Here is a 23,486-nt window from a genome sequence, read left to right on the forward strand (position 1 = left end):
CTCAGTACTTTTTACAAGTTACAAGGAATAACAAATATCATAGTATTAATTACTAGATGATCGTAACTTATATATATATATATGTATAAAACTATAGACTATAGTATACTTATTTCATTATTTTAACACAGAACAATGGTGCGTCAAATAGAGCAGCTTATATTCATTTTAAACACGTTTTGTTCGTGTATAATAGTATTTTTTACGTAAATACATTTCGTACGTATTGATCAACTTTAAATATCCTTGTTCAAAGGACGCTAGAATTTATAACAATGTCAAAAATATTTGTTTAACGGAAATTGATTAGACATAAATCAAACATCGATTTAATTTGTCATGGTTCACAAGCCCAACAATTATTATTTGCATCTCTGTTAACATTCTCTGTCACATCCGTTCTTGTTTTTTTTCTTGCTTTTTTTTTTATTATCGTATCTAATAAAACACCGGTATTACAAGAACATGAACAGTAATCGGTAATGTTTAATGGGAATTGGATATCATCATTTAAATGTATATTCGTAATCGACTAATACAACAATAGCATCACCATGAGAGCGTTATTGACCCTCTTCATTAAGAGCCAGTAATTCGCCATATACCACGTGCGAATGATTTTTGCATAAATTGCAACATCATGCCAGTAAATTATATTATGTGTATTCTATTTTGCGAGATTGTGAATTGGAATTATACAAAGTGTGTAGAGTCGAATAAAATCGAATTAATATTGAAATTGATATTTCAAATGACCAGCCCCAACGCACCATTTTGTAACCTAATATTGCATTTCGAACAGTTGAAAGACTATACTTGATGCAATAGCAAATTACAGAATATCGATACAAAAATGATGAATATATTGAATTAATAAACAAAGACGATTATCTTATGCAGACCATCTTAGAAAATTAACAATAGTAATAAGATCAATGGCTAACTTACAAAATACAAGAATGTGTAAAAACAGTTTGTACAAAATCGAGCGAAAAGATGATCGTAAAGATCATAAGATAGAGTAGCTTTATAAGATAAAAGAGTATTTACAATTTTTTGACAGTGTAAACTTGCTTCGAGTAATTTTAGCAGATTCGTATTCATCATAATTTACCGTTTTATATAATATCTTTCCGCAAATAATTTTGCGGGCTCTGTCGAATCCGTATTTAAATATGTCTATTCTCTCCCAACGATCTATGAAAATAATTTTTAAGCATATTGTTGTTCTGATCACCAATATATAATATAGTACTTAATAAACTCGGCTGGCTTTGGTAGTCAAAAATCAGAGAATTCAATTACTGTCATCAGAAAATATAACCTTAGGTAAAAATGTATTATTACTAAATAATTATTTAGAACAACTATTCAACATTGAGAGTGATCGTGCGAAAAGTTTATCTAAAAAAAAAGAGGGAAAAAAAATGACACAGCAAAAGACATGGAATGTTTGTATGGAATAGTTTGTTAGAAGGCAGTAATCATTTCTCTGGTATTCGGCTATCCGTAATAACCTCACTTTGCATGTATCTTACACAATAATTGATTTTTATACTTAATAATTATTAATCATAAAGGCCATTTGGAAACTTTGCATCTCGTCAAATGCATAATTTAGTGATTTTATCTATACGTCTCTTACCTACAGTAATTTATTAAAGGCACAATTCTCATTCTACAAATATTTCACTAATTACAGGGCAACTGTAGTCAATTAATGATGAATCAGCCAAGGTGCTAATCATACAGATCTATACAGAGCATCTATACAGAGCAGATTAGTGTGCACAAAGTATAAACTTTTGCATATACCTTACATAATAAGAAGCCCCGCATTATTTAGTTATATTTATAACTGTGCCCTCATGTTGTATACATATTAAATAAAATATGTATATATTTATATATGTATATATATGTATACACATAAACAAAATATGTATATATACATATATATATATATATATATATATATATGTATGTATACACATAAACATATGCATATACTTGATTATAGAAATCGATTAATAGTATGAATGGTCTTTTGTTATTTATATTTACAATACTATTGTAATAGCAAGGTTTTGTTCCTTAATTATTGTCTGTCGCGGGTCTTCACTCTGGCAAGTTGAAGGCACCATTAGTATTGAGCTGAACTTTGAAATACAATAATATGATTGTTATAAAAAATATAATACCTATAAATCTTCACGTTCGTGTCATTCGTTTACATATTTAGTGTATAGAGAGAGGCACGACAGAAGTGAGTACGTAGTTACTATATTTTTGCATTTAGTATTTTTTAACTTTTTTTTCTTTTAAGTCTCTACTCTGCTTATGTAGTCATGTATCCGGGTGTTTTTTTTTATTACATTATACCAGCATCGAATTCTCCACAGGCATACTTAATACCTGTAAAATTACCTTATCAAGTAGTTCGCTGCTAGACTTATAATTAACGCTAATCACAGTGCTATACATCTTATTTTTATCCTCAGGTAAAATAAAAACAGATGTAGTAAAACAATCCTATAATATGGAATTCACTGAAGTCACTGTAATTGTTCCACATAATTTATTCACTTGGGATTAATTGTCCCTCAAAGTCAGGGTTGAATTTCGCCACATCCTTCATCATATGTAGATAGCTTCAGAGCCTTTGTTTTGGTGCTGCGCTCCACCTGTTGCGTAAGCGTTTGGCGAAGCCATACACTCGGACCAATCGCTATTGGAGTGCGGGGAGCTGGATGACCAGTGTCCAGGGCTTTCGGGCGACGGGGTGGGAAAGCTTTCCGGAGCCTGCATCAGGTGCTGCGGCGTGACGTCGGGTCCCGAGTGATGGGAAGGCGGCGTCAAGTATTGATAGTATTGCTGTGTTTGTTGCTGCTGCTGTTGCTGTTGCTGAGCGGTTTGTTGTTGCTGTTGCTGTTGCTGCTGCTGTTGCTGCTGTTGTTGTTGTTGCTGTTGCTGTTGTTGTTGCTGCTGCTGCTGTTGGATTTGCTGCTGCGTCTGTTGCAGTTGCTGCTGTCCGCTGGAGTAGGGGAGGTTCTCAAAGTCGAAACCAATGGGCGGCATGCCGCCGTGCTTTTGGTGGGTGGCTTGCCTCATCGCGGCAATGTGGGTTGGCGAGGTAGGAAGCGAGGGCCTGCTCTTCGCTGGGGAGGGAGAGCCCATGTAGCTCGCCTGAGGGGAGAGGGTCATGTTTGACTGCACCGAGTGCGGCGGCGACTGGTTGCTATACGGGGGTGACAAGGTGCTCACCATGCCCTGACCCGGCCGCTGATGCGGAGCTAGCAGCTGGTCGTGAAAATTTGGGGGCAGTCCGTAGTTCGCCGCGAAAGTGTCGAGACCGAGCTGCTGTAAGCCCTGCATCGACTGTCCCTTGATGCAGTCCTCGTAGGACGGCGGCTGCTTGCCCGTCTGCGTGTGCCCGACCAGAGGCAGCGCGTTACTGTAGAGACTGGCGCTGTCATAAGGGCTCGGCAAGTTTCCTTCGGCTCCCTCCGCTCCCTGAGGGATTTCCTGGTTTGGGGGCTGAGCGCCACGCTTCGCCGTCGGTTTTTTTATCGACGGTTTTCGCCTCACCGCTACAGCTCCCTCGGATTCTGGACTGTTTGGGTTTCCGCCTGCTCCAGGCTTCGTTCTTTTCTTTGATTTCGACTGCTTCGGCGCCGAACCGATCACTGTCGGGTGCGTGATAAGTTGTGGATGATTCGGAGAGCCTAAAGTGAGGACAGAAAAAGATTGTTACATACAAAGAAATTTGACGGGTTCAATTTAAAATGGCTAAAAAATGTAATCTTGCCTCTGTACGTACCCATAAGGGGTCCGTTTGGTATGACAGACACCATCTGCGGTGATCTTGGTACGTGTTCATCGAGTAGCCTGACGATGTCGTGATGAAGTCTCTCGCTAGCAACGTCGCGAGGAAGTCTATCCATGTGATCAGTAATTTCCCTATTGGCGAACGTGTCGAGGAGCGCTTTACATGCTTCGAAACTGCCTTCCCTCGCCGCAAGGAACAAAGGTGTCTCGTCCTTGTCGTCCTGGGCGTCCCGGTTGGCACCGTGGACCAGAAGAATGTTCACAGCGTCGACGTTGTTTACGGCAGCGGCCCAGTGCAGAGCGGTTTTACCGCTGTTGTCGGCCGCGTTTATGTCCGCATCGGCGTTTATGAGATCCTCGACCATACCCTCAGTGGCGATACGAGCTGCCAATATCAGAGGAGTCGTTCCGTCGTGCATACGAGCGTTCAAATTCGTTGCTCGATTTCGTAAGAGGATCTGAAACACGCCCATCGCGTCTGCGGCCACCGCAGAGTGGAGAGGCGTCCTCCCAGTGTTGTCCTGCGAATTGGCGTCCGCTCCAGCGTCCAAGAGACGTTTCGCAGCGTCGGCTCGCGCGTATCTCGCTGCCAGGTGAAGTGACGTTTCACCGCTTTTGTCGGTGGTCGCGTTCAGGTCGGCGCCTTGAGCCACTAGGTCGGCTATCACAGCCGCGGTGCCGTCGCTGTCATCCTCTTCCTCACCGGTGTCCAAGCCGCCTCCGCGCACCGCCGCGACCATCAGTGGTGTCATTCCGCACGGTCCTCTAGCGTCGACGTCCTGACCGTGCTCCAAACTCGGTGGGGTTAAAACCCCGGCGTCGGGCCTCGACCGGATCTCAGCGGCGTCCAAATGCTGCTGAGTCCACAGCCTCGGTTCGGTTTCCTCGTAGTCCGTTATTACCGTGTGGTCACTCGCGTAGCCAGGCTCGATTGCCCGCATCCGTTTCGACGGCGGGAGGTCTGACTCGTCGTCTGACCACTGGTGAACGCGACCGTTGGCTATGTCGAGATCCATGCAAGTGACAGAAGGCTGTTTGTTCAGATTGCGCATCTCCTGGCCGTCGGGGCCGCGTCTTCTGGAACGGCGTCGCTGGCCGCTGCCGCTAGTGGTCCGTAGAAATCCTTCGGGAAACCACGTGACACCAACAGCGCGTTTCCGCTGAGCGGTGACCAGCACCCCAACCAATAGACCAGCGAGAAGTACCAGGACCACCCCGATGAAGACATATTTGAAGTTGGTCGGTGTGTCGGTGTCATTTGGATCCTGCCCGACGACACCGCGCACTTGTTCGATAGGGAAATTATTCGACAAAGAGTGCTTGGAGGCAGTCGCCGCCAGGTATTCGGCAGCCTCGTTGGCCGTAGGGAAACAAACCGCTCCCGATATCACGGTGCATTTACGATTGTCAATTTCTAAGTAGGCGGTGACTCCGCTTTGGTTATCCGTGTAAACAGTCGCTGGTCTCCCGAACACGTTCGTCTGGAGCTGCTCTCGCTTCCAAGGATATATCATGTCGTTTCCCAGCTCGTCCTGCTTAACTCGAAGCGTTGTTCTCAACTGATGGCCCATGTCGCGCAGGAACGCGATGATGTTCGATCGGAACGTTTGCATGTCCATCAAAACTACCACCGATATTGCACCTTCGGCCAGCTCCGGTGGCTCGCCTTCACAGTCGAGTCCATCCCAGTTACATTCTTCGTTATTACAACCATAGTCACAGTAGCCATTTGCGTAATGCTTACGACAGTAAGCGTCATAGATAGGACTGCAAATGAGAAAAGAATTTTTTGTTTATATTTGCGAGATCAAATTCACGAAATGGTGAATTATTCTACAAAGCTGCAGCTTGAACTATACCAATATTTGTACTTTAACTAGAATTTTGATTAACTGTAGTGTATAGGTGTACTCACTTGCAAGGTTCGAGCTTCTTCTCGCAATCTCTGCCATCGAACAAACACTGAGCATTGTTGCATACGTCATTACAGACCCCGTTCATAAATACGTCCCAGCAGTTTATCGGCGCCGTGCAGTTCCGCCATGGATTGATACCAAGGGAACAATCTTTCCCATCATAGTTACAGGCGTGGGTGTTGCAGTCTTCGTCGCAACGGTGATTGCCGGACTTTTCGTCGCATCGATTCTCTATGCATTTCTTCCGTTCACGTTCAATGTCAATATCGTATGGTGACATAGTGTTGAGAATACTGTTGGGATTTTGCCTCCCAAATAGGCCACCTCTGTAATTCGGATCATATATCTCGCAATTCTTGCCAGTCCATTTTGGAGGACAGTAACAGTCGTAATCACCCATCAAATTTTTGCAAATGGCTTCCCTCTGCTGACACGGATTACTAGCACATTCGTCCCTGGTATCAATTTCACAATGGGTTCCAGTAGTCCCAGCGGGACAGTGACATCTGTAGCCGATATCGCTCTCTGCTATTCTGCATTTACCACCGTGCAAACAGGGCTCAGAATCGCAATAAGACCCGGAGAACTCACAATTCTTACCAAAATACCCAGTCGCGCATAGACAGCTATGGCCTGCCTGTCTGGCGGTACATACGCCGCCATTCTGGCATGGTGAACTGTCGCAAAAGTTCACCTTGACCTCGCAATGGCGACCCATGTAGCCCGGCTTGCAGTTGCAGTGATAGTTGTTGACCAACTGCACGCAGTCTTGGGTGCCGGGATTTGCGCAGGGATTCGACAAACACTCATTGATGTCACCTTCGCATCTCGGTCCGACGAATCCGGGTGGGCATCGGCACTCGAATCCACCAACCTTGTCGGTGCAGGTGCCATTGTTGTGACACGCACCGACGACACAATCGTCGACGTTTATCTCGCAAAGAATTCCGAGAGTCCCGGGCGGACATGAGCAGGTGAAGTTGTTTATCAAGTCGTGGCAGGTTCCACCATTCTGACACGGATTTGGATTGCAGTCGTCGACGTTCAGCTCGCAGTTCTGTCCTTGAAAGCCAACCTTGCATCGGCACTGATACGAGCCGACCAAGTCATTGCAGGTCGCACCGTTTTGGCACGGCAGCGATTCGCACTCGTCGATTTCCTCCTGGCAGTAGGAACCCGTGTAGCCGTCGGTGCAGTGGCATCGATGGCTGTTTCCGATGTCCTCACAGGTCCCGTTGTTACATAGATTTTTCTCAGGCACACCTTTCCTAACCGCGGCATCCTTGCACGATACCATTTCAACGTCGCATACTTTGCCGGTCCAGCCAGGCGAGCAATTGCAGTGATATTTATTCTTGTGCTGGACACAGGTCGCTTGGTTTTCGCACGGTGTGTCCGCGCACCAGTCGACGAACTTGTCGCAACGATCGCCGGTATAACCGTAAGGACAGTGGCAGGTGTAGTACTGTACATGATCGTGACACGTTGCTCCATTCAGACAGGGCAAACTGTCACACTCGTTGATCCTGTATTGGCAATTCGTTCCTGTGTATCCAGGCTGACAGACGCAGGTGTAATTGTTTATACCGTCATTGCAGCTTCCTGCGTTCATGCAACTGCTTTCCGTGCAGTCCTCGTCGTTGGTCTGACAATTTATTCCGGAAAATCCGAGCTTGCATTGGCAGGTGTACGAGTTCACATACTCTTTGCATATCGCATCGTTTTGACAAGGCGCAGAGACGCATTCGTCTATGTCTATTTCGCAATGCTTCCCATTGAATCCATCCACGCAAAGACAGGTGTAATCTCCGATCCCATCTAAACAGGTGCCTCCGTTTTGGCACGGGTCTGTAACAAAATAAACAAGTCGTGTAGTCGCAATATTGCACTTGATCGAAAGATAACAATATTGTACATTATATCGTATATAAGACACTTACAAGATGCGCAATCGTCCGTGTTTATGATGCAGTCCTTGCCCTCGTAACCCTTGGCACAAACGCAATGATACGATCCGTTTGTGTTCCTGCAAGTGGCGCCATTCCTGCAAGGAGATGTTATCACGCACTCGTCCACATCCTCGTCGCAAAGTCGTCCGGTGTAACCTATGGTGCAGGTGCACGCAAAGTCCAGGAAATTTGACGAAGGAGAGCATTTCGCCCCGTGAAGACATCTGGAATAAATAATATGGTACTTCAAATCTCATCCTTGCAAGGCTGCTGGTATGGATCAAATTCGGTTTTCATGAATATACCTGTTTGGAGAACACGGATCGAGTTTGTCTTCGCAGTTCCTTCCGGTATGCGGCAGTTCGCAAACGCACTTGTAGTCGTTCACCAAATCGATGCAGGACCCGCCGTTCTGGCATGGATTATTGGCGCAGTCGTCAATATTCGTTTCGCAATTGGTGCCTGCGTATCCTGGCAGACATTGACAACTGTACCCGTTGAGATGATCATTGCATGTTCCCCCATGCTGGCATGGATTTGACCCGCACTCGTCGATGTCGGCTTCGCATCTCTTACCACCGTAGCCGGGCAGGCAATGGCAAATGAACTGATTTACGCCGTCTTCACACGTGCCACCATGAATACAAGGGTTGCTCGCACACTCGTCGACATCGCTCAAACACCTGGCGTCGTAGTAGCCGCGCGGACATTCGCATCTGAAACCGTTTATCAAATCTATGCATGTCCCGCCATTCGAACAAGGATTGCTCGCGCATTCGTTGATGTCAGTTTCACAGTGCTGTCCAGTAAAACCGGGAATGCATTCGCAGGTGTACCTGAAAGGAAGTCGGATGATTAATATTTTTGCGCATTTCACGGAAGCTTTAACTAGATATGGTGCAAGCATGAATACCGGTTGATCCCGTCCTTGCACCGGGCTTCGTTTCTGCACGGATTGCTGTAGCACTCGTTGACATTTACTTCGCAGTTGACACCGGATGTCCCAGGCCTGCACATGCACTGGTACCCATCGATGCGGTCTTCGCATCGGCCTTCGAACTGGCAAGGATTACTTTCACACTCGTCAATCTGAATCTGGCAAAGGCGTCCGGTAAATCCTGAGAAGCACTTGCAGGTGAACGAGTTTTCACCGTCTATGCAGATTCCGCTGTGGCAAGGATTCGACTGGCAATCGTTGATGTTGGTCTCGCAGGAGGCTCCGGTGAATCCTGGCGGACATTCGCAGGTGTACTTTGCTATTGAATCGTGACAACTGCCCCCGTTCCGGCAGGGCAAAGATGCACAGTCGTCGATGTTTATCTGACAACGAGCCCCAGCGAAACCGTTCGCGCAGTTGCACTTGAACGAATTTATCAAGTCATTGCAGACTCCGTTATTCAGGCAAGGATTTGCTGCACACTCGTCGATGTCGATTTCGCATTGAGTTCCGGTGAATCCTGAAAACAGAAAATAAAATGAGGGTTATTGCTAACGCTGAATTTGTTTGATTAGGCTCGAACATAAACCCAGCCAGTAAAAATTGTATACGTGACAGTATGATAGGTACACGAGTGAGTTCCCACCGAAAGTTTACTAATTAAATTTCAAGTGGGCTTGACTTGTTCCATTTGATTAATCAATATAAATTAGATAATTTCATTTCAGTTAATCAGCAATAATCGTAATTAATGCTTATATCAGAAATATAGGTTGATTGCAAAGATGCGAGACGCGATGGGCCGAGCCGGTTCAAATATATCTGCACGTGATTAATCTCATATCGCGTTTAATTGAGCTCCGCTGTAAGTAGGTAAGTCACGGTTACTAAAGTGTTTCGATTTTATTTTCAAAGGTTATAATATACAGTGAAATGGAGTAACCATAATTACAGCACCTTTTAGCTTATAGCACAAGCTAATCGCTTCTAGGGACACACCTGAAAGAGTATGGCGGGGTTGGTAGTAATTACAATAATTATTATAATTTCATGGAACTCGACAGAACCAATCATCCATAAAGTAGAAAAAGAGAAAATTCCTGTATTAAATGCAAAAGCTTTGCAGTGCTTCAATATTTTGTTGTTACCGATTGAAACTCGGCGATTGCCGCCATTCAACGCGTTTGTTTTACTTCGACTAAAGGATAACGTGACCAAGATGAAAACCGCCCCGCAGCGTTGCTGACGCTGGGTTCGATTATTCATTTATGGTAGATGGATATTCATACGGGGAAATATGTGTAGTCCTTGCATTATACAGAGTATAATAGTCTCTAATGACGAAACGCACGTTGAACTCCATCGGATCACCCCGGGGGTCCAAATTAAATTAGATTAGAACACTATTCTGTCGTCTTTAGTCGCGCCGGCGTGATCTAACAATAAGCACTGCAGGTACCGTCTCATGGATCGATCGGCGTCTGTTTGCTTACCCTGGGAGGTCGTCGCCAACCCGAGCATAATGCGTTATCGTAAATCTCGGATCCACGCAACGGATCCTTAGAATCCCGAGGACATTTCGCGAAAGATGGCTAATGCACTACTGAGTTTTAGCTTCATGACAGTACCGAATATGATCATCAAGGCAGAATTGTAATTTGCTACTGAATATCCAGCGATGATTACATTTATTGTGGGCAGGTTATATTTAATTAGGAACGCGAGGTATTCTTTAGCATTCGTCAGTATCTTGTCATGCACACGTGGTATGCGTCTAATTACATTCACGTAGTAAGTGTTGTACTGTTATATACAAGCCACTAGTACCTATGATTTATAGAGGCGCAAGTTGCGTCGTTATATTGACATTGATTGAACGAGTAACTCGAGTCGCGAATCAATCGAGTCGAAATGATCTTCCTTATGCAGTCTTCTCGGCTATGTTTAAGTTGCATCTCAACGTGTTTCACCCTCCCGTGTGTAATTTCAGACATGAATTTTAGCCAGAGTTAAGTCGAAGGACAATACCATACTTTCTAAATTTCTATATCACGGCTGTGATGAAGCTGGCGCAAAATCAAAATGGCTACGGTTTGCTGCACGCTTCGAATTCGGAATAGATTGTATGTTAAGGTAATTTCCAGCAATGTCCGTTCATCGATCGACATTTAACATCAGATCAAATTATGGCAATGACATGTGTAGGCCAAGATTTTAGGATCGATGAATATCTAAATACTAAGAATTCAGTTTGCGAAATTTACCCAATGGCTATAGCCAGCGGCATATGGTATACGATTAAGCGAGGCTAGATGTGTGGTAGAATTTCTTAATACAGTCGGTGAAATAATAATTTCAAGATTTATCTCTTTCCTCGAGCTAAGCTCTCGACGGCATTTAAATGTTGTTGCTAAAAAGTTTCCGTACAAAGCAAAGTCTGACAGGAGCGAAGAAATGGCATGCAGGTATAGGACATGAGAGTGGTAGAGAGTGTAAATAATATCGGTCGATTCTGCAGTCGGTTTGCTTTCATGGAAGAAAAGAAGAAGAATAAGGAAAGGAAGAAGTAAGCCGCTCTCGCTCGACAGGATATCTACTTGGGATCTACTTTGCAAGCGAGCACCGTCGGTTTTAGCGAGCGTTTCGCAACCGCTCGATCCTCGGAGACATGGGGAACTGGCTGTTCGAATCGCGAATAGGGGGATTTGTAACGAAGGCAGACCTGGGCGTGGTACTCGGTTACAAGGAGTGTGCCGTCGGTTACGAGGACACCGAGTGCCACTCTACTTTTCTGACTCCTACTCCTCCCTGTCCCCTTCGCTCTCCACCGACATCTTTGCATCGAAACGTCTCCTGGTATAGGGAATTTATTGCAAACCTTCTACAATTTTACTGCTGGCGAAACTACACAATATAAGCCTTCGATGTTCGTTGAATATGTGCACTGATGTACACCTACGTTGCGCACTAATAATTGAATAAAAAAGCTTGTTCGTGATACGTTTATTTATTCATCGTAAACCTCGTCAAGCGCTCTTTAAACTTCACGAAATTTTAACTCACTTTCAAATGGCGACCCAATGGTGGTATTGAACGCTGGGAACGTATTCTATTTTCTATGGAAGAACAGAGCATAACGAATCTGGTGCTCTGAACTCCAAGTTTTCATTGGATCAGCTATATTTCATCAAAATCATGAACCGTTAAAGGCTTGGCTATTTTAGATTTACATTCGAAAACATTCGGAACAGATGTGATAAATCGTTTCGTTTCTACGCATAATAAAAGCAGTGCATCGTACACTGTTCGTATGTTAACACATTTCAGGGATCTCCCCCGCGCCACCAATTTCCGAAATAGTCAGAAAATGACTGAGCGACAGCAGGGATACTCAACTCTCATCCTACGGTGTCCTCAGTGCCATTTTAGCGACGTCTGTAAGACAGCCGGTATGTATTCTGCAGTGTCGGTATGACCAAGTGAAATATCGATAAAAAGTTTTTTCTCGTATCTTCCGAGCTGGAAAAAGGTTGATAACCTATCGGTACCGACTAAATATCGGCCGTCGTAAAATTTCTAAAATTATCGACTATAAAGCACTTCGCCCATTTCACTTTTCGAAGTTGCGGGAATTATAGTCAAAGGGTACTAATTCTGGTCACGATGTAAGCAGTTTGAGGAAAAAATGTAGCGTTTCGAGAACTTGGAGGTGATGTATAGGAACATCAAAGCGCGTATACAAAACGAGACGGGAGGAACATTAGAAAGTTCAAAAATGGAAACAAAAACGAAGAAAAACGGAAAACAAAAATAAAAACGGGGCAAAGCGTGAGTTGACACGTCGGAATAATGGTTATCTGGAACTCGAGACGTATAACATAGCGGCACGCTTCATTCACTTCGAATGTGATAGTATCGCGAGAACATGAGGACAATCGAGAATGACCTGTGGACAGTCTAGAAAGAGAGGATCGAGACACGCCTAGATGATTGCCTCGATAATGGACGACATAATTGGGAAGCCATTATGCATGTACGCCCATTGTGATTCCTTACATTCAGCGATTGCCGCGAGTGGCAGTGACGCGAAACGGAACCAAGCGGTCACAAAAATTTTATTACCCAGTACATAAATTCAAGAGTATTACCCCGGTTTCGCGGGATTAGGAGAGGCGAATTATTGCGATTCGGTTGAACACAGAGAGGCTGAAGCGAATGATGATGGCGCTATTAGGAACCGCGTTCTAATGAGCCATGGCACCAACGGAGAGCAGTTTCAATTTATGGTGAAGCGTATGCACTCCCACGATGCAGCCTATGCAACCCTCTCGTGTTGGGATAATTGTAATCTACGACTCCCCCAAGCGCTGAACTGAACTTGCCCGCCTTTTTGCCGGCAATGGATAGATCCGCATCGGGGTATTTATTACGTGATACCAACACGCACGTGCAGTAGCTGATAGACCATGCGAAATGCTACACTCTCCTGCGAGGCGGTGTAACGAGAGAATACGTATACCGTACAGAAAAAGAGATACGCCTTGCTAAATTCACCGTGGAACTTGAGCAAAGTCCGGCTGAATTAGTCGGAGGCTAAAGGATGGGATAGGACGGGTCGTGTATTTTCTTGTTGGGTCCATGCCGCTTGATGTTCGCATTATACAGAATCTGCGTTCGACATTCGTCGTTAACGAACTCTAACTGACGGGCATCGCGCGTTTACCGACAACAGTCGGCAGTACGGTTTTCGGCTTTTTGCACTATACGGCAATACAGACGGCGGGTGTGATCGTAAATTTGCGGTTCCGTATATTTGCGCACAACCGCATTGCCGTCGCGGATACAGACGTGTACAACAGCACCTTTCACCGGCTTCTCCGATAAGCGTATCAAGTCCTTCCACGGACATACTGACTTATGGGAACCGATATAATCTTTGTAGAAAGTCACGCTGAAGTGGGCGCCGCGTATGTTTTGGCCACGCGCCCAATTCGAATTTATCAAGTATGTTTGTTCATACCATTTGCATGCGAAAATTCGCCCAGTGAAGTTATTTTCACATTATTCATAGTCAGTGGAACATATTTTTTCCACTGTAACTTGAATGACGAACGGAAACTAGAAAGAGATCAATATCCATTCTAGGAACCAGCACACAATCATTTCGAAGCAAACAGCAGTGCACCGTTGATAATGTACTCGTCGTCAGATTTCGCATTCAGTGTATGAATTAAAAGATATGGTGTTCACTATCTTCCGTGATTAGCCACTATCAGCACTGACAGTATTATATTGTGCCGACTAAGGGAGATGATGATTCGGGTGGCGGCCAAGCTGATGCGGTTGCTCGCGGATGCCTTTGACCAACGTACGTGATACTCGCTATATTTCCGTGCGGGTAAATCGAGCGTTGAAGCTGTTGATTGAATCTTGTAGCGGTATCCGTGCTGCACTCCGCCGCAGCCCGTGTCCGTTCATCCGCTCATCGCTAAGTGAGTTGTAGGGGAGAATGTTCCTACCAGATTGGAACCTGATCTGCTGCCCCATGCACGAATGAACATACGCATCCCTCCATCCAGGCAGTATAAAATACCTAAAGATTGAGCAGAAAACGTTCTGCAACAGATGTTACTAGTTCGTTAAATCGGTAGATTCAGTGCAGCAAAAGATTACAATTGGATTGATCACAACGCATCAGGAACGCAGGTTCATGAAGCAGCTGTGATTAAGTCAAGATGGGTATAAATGTCGAGACGACATTCAACGCAAGGTTGAAATGGATAGTTATACCGTAACTGTACAGGAGCTGGCAGAAAATAGATTGCAGCTTCGGATCATTAATTGAGTTATGTTATTGATGATAAATACCGCGACACGCAGCGATTGATCCTCATAGCTTTATTACACTGAGTCGGGCAATTGCGGTCATTAATTGATGAAAAAGCAGTTCAAGCATCAGGAGTTATGATCACTTGTAATTGAATCGATTATCGACGATGCGATCACCTCAAACTTGACAATCGTAAGTTAGCATTTCACCGAGAAAGTGCAATTATCTATTTTTACACTTGAATAAAAAAAAAGAAATTGCTGCACATATCGAAAGAAAATAATACGGAGTGACGGAAGGACATCCAAAACTTTTTCACCTGGATAATTTTCCTGAACGACGATGATAAACTAGGATTGTAGCGCATATGAAAATTGCTGGAAACAGAAAGGAGCATAGGTGAATGGTATATAATACAAGAGAGGAATGAAAGTAGACCGCAGTTCGCGAATACAGCCATCAGGCGAGTAGCTTCTGCTACTTCGATAGCGCCGTTGCTATAAGAAGGAGAGATAGCATATCAGCTGCGGACGGTAGCAGCTGAGAGCTGCACGAAGGAGCGGTATAGAAGGCGACCTGGGTGTGGCGAGATCCCGCGAAGCCTGGAGTCGCGTAATCGTCGCGTGTCGAGAGATATTTATATATATATATGCAGGTATAGAGACGATGTAGATAGCCACATGCCAAGGCGATATGTTGGGGCCATGATCACGGCGAGTTAATTAATGTGTTTCAATAAAATATTCATCACTTAGCATCTTGGATTCCTAACTGAAAATCGAACTCTCCCAGTACCCATATTATACATGTACCAATGCCGCCACACTACCGACAGCTCTCAGCAGTGAAATAGCGATGCAGAACGATAAATCGTTCTGAACGCGTGGGAGATCACGGTGGCCTTACCTGGTATTATAATATCCTAGGTGCCACGCCCTAAACAATTACGTACTCAGAAGTCGCGGTGATAAATCTCCCGGGATGTATGAGGTGTAGCAAGTAAAGGTGAAGCTGCCGAGGCGATAAGAGAAATCGGGTCGAAAACAGCGAGAAAAAAAGATGCACCTTGGTGTACAACGACGTAGGACTTCAATGCCCAACTCTGGTTGATTTCAGCCTGGAATATAATCTCGTCTAATTATCATTATTAATCCTATCCTCAAAGGTGTAAGGTCACGACCCTCCGCCACCTCGGAGAAACAGGGCCGAGCATACCAGCCGCGGTCCGATACTCGGGATGCTGCGAATGCATAGCGCTGCACGGACGTAAGTGGACCATACCTTCTCCTTCCGCACCTCGCGCGACTGAAGAAGAACTCCACACCAAAGGCATTGAAGGTGTGGTCGCTGAACAGCCGAGAGGAAGAGAGAAAGAGAGAAACACCGGCCTCTGCACTCGGCGGCAGTCGAAGCGGTAACCTCCATTCGCTCCGGGCGTGCCGTGCCTTACTTCGCCCTCGCTTGGGCCACCGTCTGATCCTTCCTAGTGTAACGGTCCACAGGCTACTCGCAGGCACTACCTGCCACATCTTATCCTATTCGACGCCTTGCCGGAGACTCTGATGGACCGATTGATTGCGCGGCGGTGACGGCAAGGGTTATCCCGGAGTTTCTACGTGACCAAGGCAAATTCGGTTCCGCACACTCCCAAGATCCGCACTAGGAAGCTCCGTGGAACGTCGTTAGACTGATGGAACTGTGCCCAGTAAGACTCTTCCTCGTCCATACGGTATCACCGTACAATTGCCTGGGTAAATAAACCAGTTGGCGACCTCTCTGGTTTCAGGAGTCCTGGGTATTATCTCGAGAAGTTAACGTGAAGTGTTGGGGAGAGACACTTCCTAAACGTATCTAGATATAGATATAAGATACAGATGAAATGTCGAGATGTATTGTATCTTAGACAAGACAGATGCATTATTTGTGGTCACTGTACCATTAGCCTTTTTTATAAAATTTTGTATTTCTTGCATTGATTTTTAATATATTTAACTACCCAATTCATGAGTAAAATACGATATTGAACAAGTTTTGGTACTTGTTTTAATACTCGCCACACTTCGTTCTTTTAAAATTTTCGTTTTCTTAGGTCAAATCACCTCTATACCACTTGTGGACATAACCTGTGATTACACGTAATAAATATGGTCCCAACTGTATTAAACGACGGCCAGAACTAGTAATACGGTGACCAAAATAATACATCTACCCTACTTGTATCTATATGATACTTCCCAACGCTAGAAGTAAAGACCCATTAATTCCTATGAAAACCGGATCTGACGTCGAATTTCGATGCCTCAGTCTCATTAGATTGAGAAACCACTCGAAAGAGTTCGATTTGCGGATACAGCATTTACTTTCGAGCGTGGATAGACGCAGGTGAAGAGGGTCGACGTCGGAGGCGATGTTTCGGAATCAAGGTAACTTAATTACCTCCTTCAGATCCTGCTTCGAGATGCGCGAAAGGGACACCCGCTTACCCACGTGTCGGCGTGTCCGAAGTGACCCTGCAGCCGAGGCTTGTGGACTGGATCTATGCGGTACCGCTACCCATGCCTACCGGAGCTTGCAGTGCACATACCTAGCCTACATACGTGGTGCGGGGCACGACGGTCAACTCCAGAAGGAGCCGACCACAGCCATCCCGGGGAGTTGATAGTCAACGAAGAGCATCCGATGCCCGCTGCGCCTTCAGCGCTTGGGTCAAACAGCTTTTCCATGCGTCTTTCTGATTGGATGACGGTTCCTGCTTTGCGCGCCTCCGTCCACAGAATCGAATCAACTACTCACCGCCGAAGGGCTAGATCAAGAGACGCGGACCGCTATTTAATTAATCAATTTCTATCCATTACCGGCGCACTCTCGGACGATGATGTCTAACACTCTCAAACAATGAAATTCCCGAAGATCAGAATATCAGTTTATACCGTTGTTCCTACACTTTCATACCAGCTGATATACCTAAGCCGAGTTTAAACAATATCGTAGATCGTACGAGATAGGTTTCAATGGACAAGTTTTTTAAATGGATGGAATATTGACTAGTGGCATTAGAGTTGAAGTAATTGGATAGTCATAGGTTGGTTACACTTGTTAGTCAGACATAAATGACCGGTAACGAGCGGCCTCGGTTGTGCAAAGCCGATATCTAGCCATTAACGCTGTTGACCGACACGGACAATAATTGTTTTCCATTTTTGGAGATACATAATTATAACGTGTGTTTTTCCTAGTCGTTGTAGCGTGGTGCATCACTCACGCCAGTTCGAAAACGAGATGAAACTATATTGTAAATTATCATCTTCCTTTGTAATAATATTCGTCGATCAATCGTACATAACCTTCCAGAGTGCTATAAAATTTCTGAGATGTGTTAAAGTCGATTTTATATCCGGTACAGACGTCAACAATCAAGACCATATCCTGGCATGGGATTGGGTTAGATTAGAGGAAACGTGACTGTCGACTATTTGTAACATCTAAATGCTGCGATCCAAATTAATTTGTGACCTCGGGAATGTATAAATGAAATATCGTTATATCGTGAGTTTGAATCACACTGCAAGTCTTCATCCTTTTGCCCATCTCAATCAGATCTGTCAATTCATAAATTACATTCGCTGAATCTCGATCGACGATCTAGAGATTCCAATTAATTTCTACGGCTTGATTCGGAGAAAAATGATGCTTTATCTAAGAGTCCTCGCCATTTGAATTACAGAGAATACCCGATGTGTTGTGTGAAAATCGGTACTTGGCACCAACGGATAGACAGTCGAACTTACATTCAAGATCTGTGTTACTGTTTTCGAAAAGACCAGTCTTGACAGCTGAAGCGGATTCAGTCGGCAGTACAGACCTAAAACAAAACGGTAGGCTCGATTGCCTATCTGCTGCGACGTTGAGTTTCAGAGAATACTCCTGACGTAAGTGCAGTTAGATAAATCGTCTTTAATGGGAAGGGTTAAAAAGCGGGAGTGGCTACGTCAATGCAAACAGCAAAGTAAACGGGAGGCTGAACGCGGTTCAGGAAATCACGTAGCTATGCATACGGCGTATCATGTGCGACCTGACCTCAGAGAATATACGACGGCCAAGCTTCTCGGTTAGCTTACCAAATCCAATCAAGTGTGGATTGGAATGCGGCGTTCAGCGAGAGAGACCCGCCGTCTCCAAGGGATTGAGTTTCCAAGAGTGAGAAAGAGAGAAAAACTGTCGGAAAGTCTAATTTCACTTCTCATAATCTGCCCGTTTCTGGCTTTATGCCATTGCAACTGCCATTCGACGATAAGGTCTCACATCGCCGTGTAATCTGTGGAAATCACCGTCCGGAACAGAAGAAAAGAACGGAGATTTCGGCTTTATACCCGAAAGATATTCCAATATTTATAATCAGAATGCCATAAACAGACCTGGACGAAGTATAGAATGAGAAATTGGTGAATCTCGGTGAAGTTCTTTCAACGATTTCTAACGAGACTAAGGCTCCTGTGGCGCTCGAATTAAATGGCTGTCTAAGTGTGGTGCAGGCGATGCAGGAAGCGTACGATCGAGTTGAAGAATTAATCGCGAGGAAATGTGGCGTAGCCACTCAAAGAAGTAATCTTCGACGTCGCTCCAGCCATGGTATATTATTCACGCGTAAATTAATCGGCATGGTTCATCGCCAGTTTTGCAACGCGTGCAGAAACTCGAGTACTACGGCGCAATCACATCAGCGTTGTCGAACTGAACAAACCGATATTTCTCAGACGGTATAACGAGGATTGAAACTTTGTTTCGAACGTTTGTGATATCATTCTACTTCTTATGAAATACGTTGAACAAATTTTGACTTAGCTATCCAGAGGATTTCTAAGGTAAACTTATACGGTCGGCAAGTGCATCTGGTTGCCATTTGATATGTACCTATCTGTATAAGTGGGTATCCATGTATGCCATAAATCGTATTACAGTCGAGCAATAAAGTTGACCTCAACGAAGAGGACGCCCCGGGTTGCGAGTTCCGTTATCTTCGCGATGACGATCGAGTCGAGATTAATATAAGGTGTGTCGAGGAGTTAAAAAATCCGATGAAGCAAACACAGCTTCGCTTGGTATTAACGAAAGTTTGATCGACGTAAGTTTCGAGCTGAGAAAGGTTTTGCGGTGGTATACCTATATTTATTTATCGAACTAGTCACGATCGGAATAAGCGAAAGTTTTTATAGAATTGATGGCGGCAGGGCGCGCAATGTTATACCCAATATAAAACGAGGGAAGAGGATTGGTACTGCTCACAATTGGCTCCGTTTAGACAAGACCAATCGATCGATCACATGGCTGATGTCACGATCGGGAGGTCATTAATCTCGATAATTGAATCGATATCATTGGTATCGTTTGTATCAGGTTGGCTTGTATAGCAATTATCTGCAAAAGTAATAAATCATAAAAAAAACTCGAAGAGGAAAGCAGACAGACGGGATCCAAATATCGAGGAAGGCTAAACGGCTGGACTATCCTGATCGACCACGACGATTTTACAACGGTGGACTGCCTCTGCTGCATTCGGAACACCTGATACAACGAGGACCCCACTGGGACTCGGTAATAAAAGAACTATCAATCCTCTGATTGATGGTCGGTGCAATCTCAAGGAAGGTATAAGACAATTGCGTCTGATGTGATACATCGAAAACCACGAACTCTGCTGCTTAAATCGGTGTGCAGGGATCGAAGAACTGCTCGGACAAAGGATAACCGAGATGAACGTCGTTGTTCCGTGAAAGACGCAGAGTCGATGAACAGGAAGTGACCAATAAAAACTGATAGTTAAACAATAATTAGTAACGCCATGGGCTCGGTGGCGGGTCTTTCTGTTTTTCTTTCTCGGCACTGCAGTGCGGACAAGGCTCTAAAGGGAAAAAAACAATTAGGGTAATGATCCTCCAGGTCCGTGAGATCAATTGTCACGAATAATTGTATGCTTTTGATGAGTTCGTCCTCACTTCAGAATTACGCGAACGGAACTGTATAAAACTGAATCACTTCACAGTCAAAAAAACTGATCTCATCTACAAGCTGCAGTATGAATTACGGCATCGATAATAAGTAAGTGAAAAATTTTTCAAGATAGACTGTTTCACTGATTGTGGGACAAGAGATGCTAAATGATGAACCATATCGTTTCTAGCTTGTACTGGTATAGAATAACGAAGTTGCGAGTGCGTGTTGTTCCGTATTAACTTTACAGAAAGAAGCACAAAGCTGGTTGGAAAGGCGCACCTCACTTCAATCTTGGGCTTTCAATCGGCCGATGTTCCTAGCGGCTGGCTCAGAAAGGCAATTGTCTATGCTTGAAGCGGCCTCCAGTCCTCGTAATAATAGGGTCTTACAGCCCGCTTCTCTCCCTCACGCACCGCCGATTGTACCTACACTTTTGAACTTCTTCGTGCCCGAGTCTAGTCGCCTGCAGCGATGCGCTTCATTGTGCTTATCTTCATTGCGTCAATCTCAATCTCTCGTCCGTCATGCCTGCTCGCTAACGGAACCTTCCGGAACAATTCTTTTTTTTTTTTAACTATGTGTCGACCGTTCGCCTCATTGGGGTGTAAAACCGTGTGCATGATGTTACTCGGATTTGCAAGCTCGAGTGTTCATTTTGTAATCATTGATTATCCCCCCCCCCCCCCCTCGCCCCTGAATATTTATCTTGAGAATTCGAAGGGAAGTGCCAAATCTCTTGACCAGATGTCATTGATTCATGATATCCACGGTATTGTTATGATAATACCCGCATGTGCGGTACACGCCTGTATGGAAATCGCAACCTGGTCCAGCTGTCTGGTGATCCAAGCATCCCGGGGACGGTCCGTAACACGCAACGTCCGCGTGAAAAGGGAACCAAAAGAACTTAGTACGTAAAAACAACAACGCTGACAAGACCCTCGGCAGTAGATATGGGGTAATATTTATGATTCGCACGAACGGAGCCTGCATACTAATAACGGGAATGGTGATTCGATGAAAAAAGGAATAGGAGAGAATATGAAACAAAATTGCGAAGATAAACAAAAAAAAAAAAAGAAAAAAAAGAAGAAAGAAAACAACCAAAATAACGAACAAAAAAAAAAAATAACAAATTATTCGGTTATAAATCGATCCACAAAGGAACAATGTAAGCAAGTGTCGGCTGCATTGATACTAAGTCGAACCATACGAGCGTAAAAAATGTTATCCAATCCCATAACGGTTATGGGTATATATGTGTGCATATAAATGCCTGACATCGGTGGACATTTCTTGCAGAAAATGGTTTCACAATGTGAGGGTCCAGTGGCAAGTTGCGTGAGCCAATAAGGCAACCGGTGAGTTAGGGTTTGATCGGTAAAAACTGATTTCACGTTACCGAGCGCGAATTTGCCATTTCTGGTCTCAAAGGCAATTACCTTGGCATACAGACTCGGCACCCGGTGTACGGATGTGGCTCTTGACTCAATGCATATAAGACACGAGTGTGAACTCTGAATACAGAGCTCCGGAAACGAAGAAGAGGAAAAGAACACAGTTTATATAAGGGCATAATGGGAGAGGCGGTCTTTAATTGGATTCCAACCGATAATTGTCACGGTTTACGATCTCACTTGTCATTTGATTCCCAAATGACACATTTTCACCAGGCCTTGCATGGTAACGAAGTAGAACTAGCGTGTAATCGATGATTGTACCGTGAAAATTCCAGGAACCCGAACACTCAAGTGCCCATGCGTGAAGTTTTTCGCTCGTTTGGATAAGCTTGCCAACTCTGTTTGATTGCGGCTTGGCACAAACTGTCAATTCGCTCAAATTTGACTGTCTTAAAATATCAACGCAACATAACCTCCAAACGCTTGCGAAATTTGGTAGCTAGTGTCTTGGCGCAACTGAGTTGATCAATTTGACAAGCGGATGAAAAACTTGGCACAAATTAGTTGAACGCAAAAATGAAAACCCATGATCTGGCACATCTCCTGAACTGTTGACACATATTTTGTTTGAGAAATAAGATTGAAAATTTACAAGAATCCTCTTTCATCCTCTAGCCCGTGAAATGTTGTGCCTTTGATCATAAATGTAAACTCGCATCACGGTATAATTCTCATTCCGTAAGTTCCTCGCCTCAGGGTTGTGGAGTAAGAAGATAAAAATGAAAAAGGTAAAGCCTCTTAAAAAGTAATCGATATTCTACTGTATACAAGCTCGGTTTATTTAAAAGGACCACCGGGCAGGCACACTGCAGCATACGTATATGTATAAACATTATACACTCGATTCCCGATGCCATACAGTCTCATTAGCCGAGCTTAGAATCAAGATAATTAACGGCATAGAATAAATAGTTGCTAGCCATACACCAGGCTCTCGGCTCCTAGATCGCCTCGCAGGTCGAGCATCTGCTACGTGGGCAGCTATTCATATTCCTCGAGCGTTTTTTTACCTCGATTAATCCGATCCGTACCTCAATCTTTGCTCACTACGCCTTCCGGCTTACGCGCCCTCCTCGTCTTTACCACATTATATCACGTGTCTAATTCGGCGAGGGGGATTTACTTCGTATTCTCTTACCGCAGGAAGTGCGAAACGCTTCGCGTTGTTGAAAGAAATCCAAACTGACACTTTTTTTTTTTTTTTTTTGTGCAGCAAACGCCCAATAACCCACGATAATTTCATGCTGCTTGAACTCACTTGTCCGCAATCACGTGACGGGTGTTTTATTATACTTGGGATTAAACGCGGTTACGTCATCCGATTAATTATAGGAGTTTATTACACAAGCGTTGCGGCCACGGTATACTTGAATTTTTCTCGCGTTGAATCGCGTCGCGGAAAATAAAAAAATTGCCGAATTTATAAAAAATTTGTAATTCCTGTATAAGCCGTAAACCTTACACCTTGCATGACCGTGTTAACTAAGTTTTTTTTGTGTTCAGTTCTCCCTCTTCCCATATCTTTCTGATGTTCACTCATTCCTCTGAACGTGATTCGATAGTTTGCGTCCGTTT

General features: G+C 44.4%; 1 protein-coding gene across 3 annotated transcripts in view; it reads right to left on the minus strand.

Moving 5' to 3' along the window:
• Positions 1–336: 336 nt before the first annotated feature.
• The window catches only part of N (neurogenic locus Notch protein), a 157,065-nt gene continuing 133,915 nt past the window's right edge, over positions 337–23,486 (minus strand). For 2 of the 3 annotated variants that reach the window (XM_046610650.2, XM_046610653.2), the window contains 6 exons: positions 8,607–9,150; positions 7,999–8,529; positions 7,685–7,917; positions 5,744–7,592; positions 3,809–5,595; positions 337–3,725 (listed from right to left, as the gene is read on the minus strand). In XM_046610650.2, coding sequence (XP_046466606.1) covers positions 2,638–3,725; positions 3,809–5,595; positions 5,744–7,592; positions 7,685–7,917; positions 7,999–8,529; positions 8,607–9,150 — 6,032 coding nt within the window. In that variant the 3' untranslated portion in view covers positions 337–2,637. The remainder of the gene's footprint in view (positions 3,726–3,808; positions 5,596–5,743; positions 7,593–7,684; positions 7,918–7,998; positions 8,530–8,606; positions 9,151–23,486) is intronic. The other variant, XM_046610651.2, reaches the window with a different exon arrangement.

Source organism: Neodiprion pinetum, chromosome 2 (assembly GCF_021155775.2).
Source record: "Neodiprion pinetum isolate iyNeoPine1 chromosome 2, iyNeoPine1.2, whole genome shotgun sequence".
NCBI lineage: Eukaryota > Metazoa > Arthropoda > Insecta > Hymenoptera > Diprionidae > Neodiprion > Neodiprion pinetum.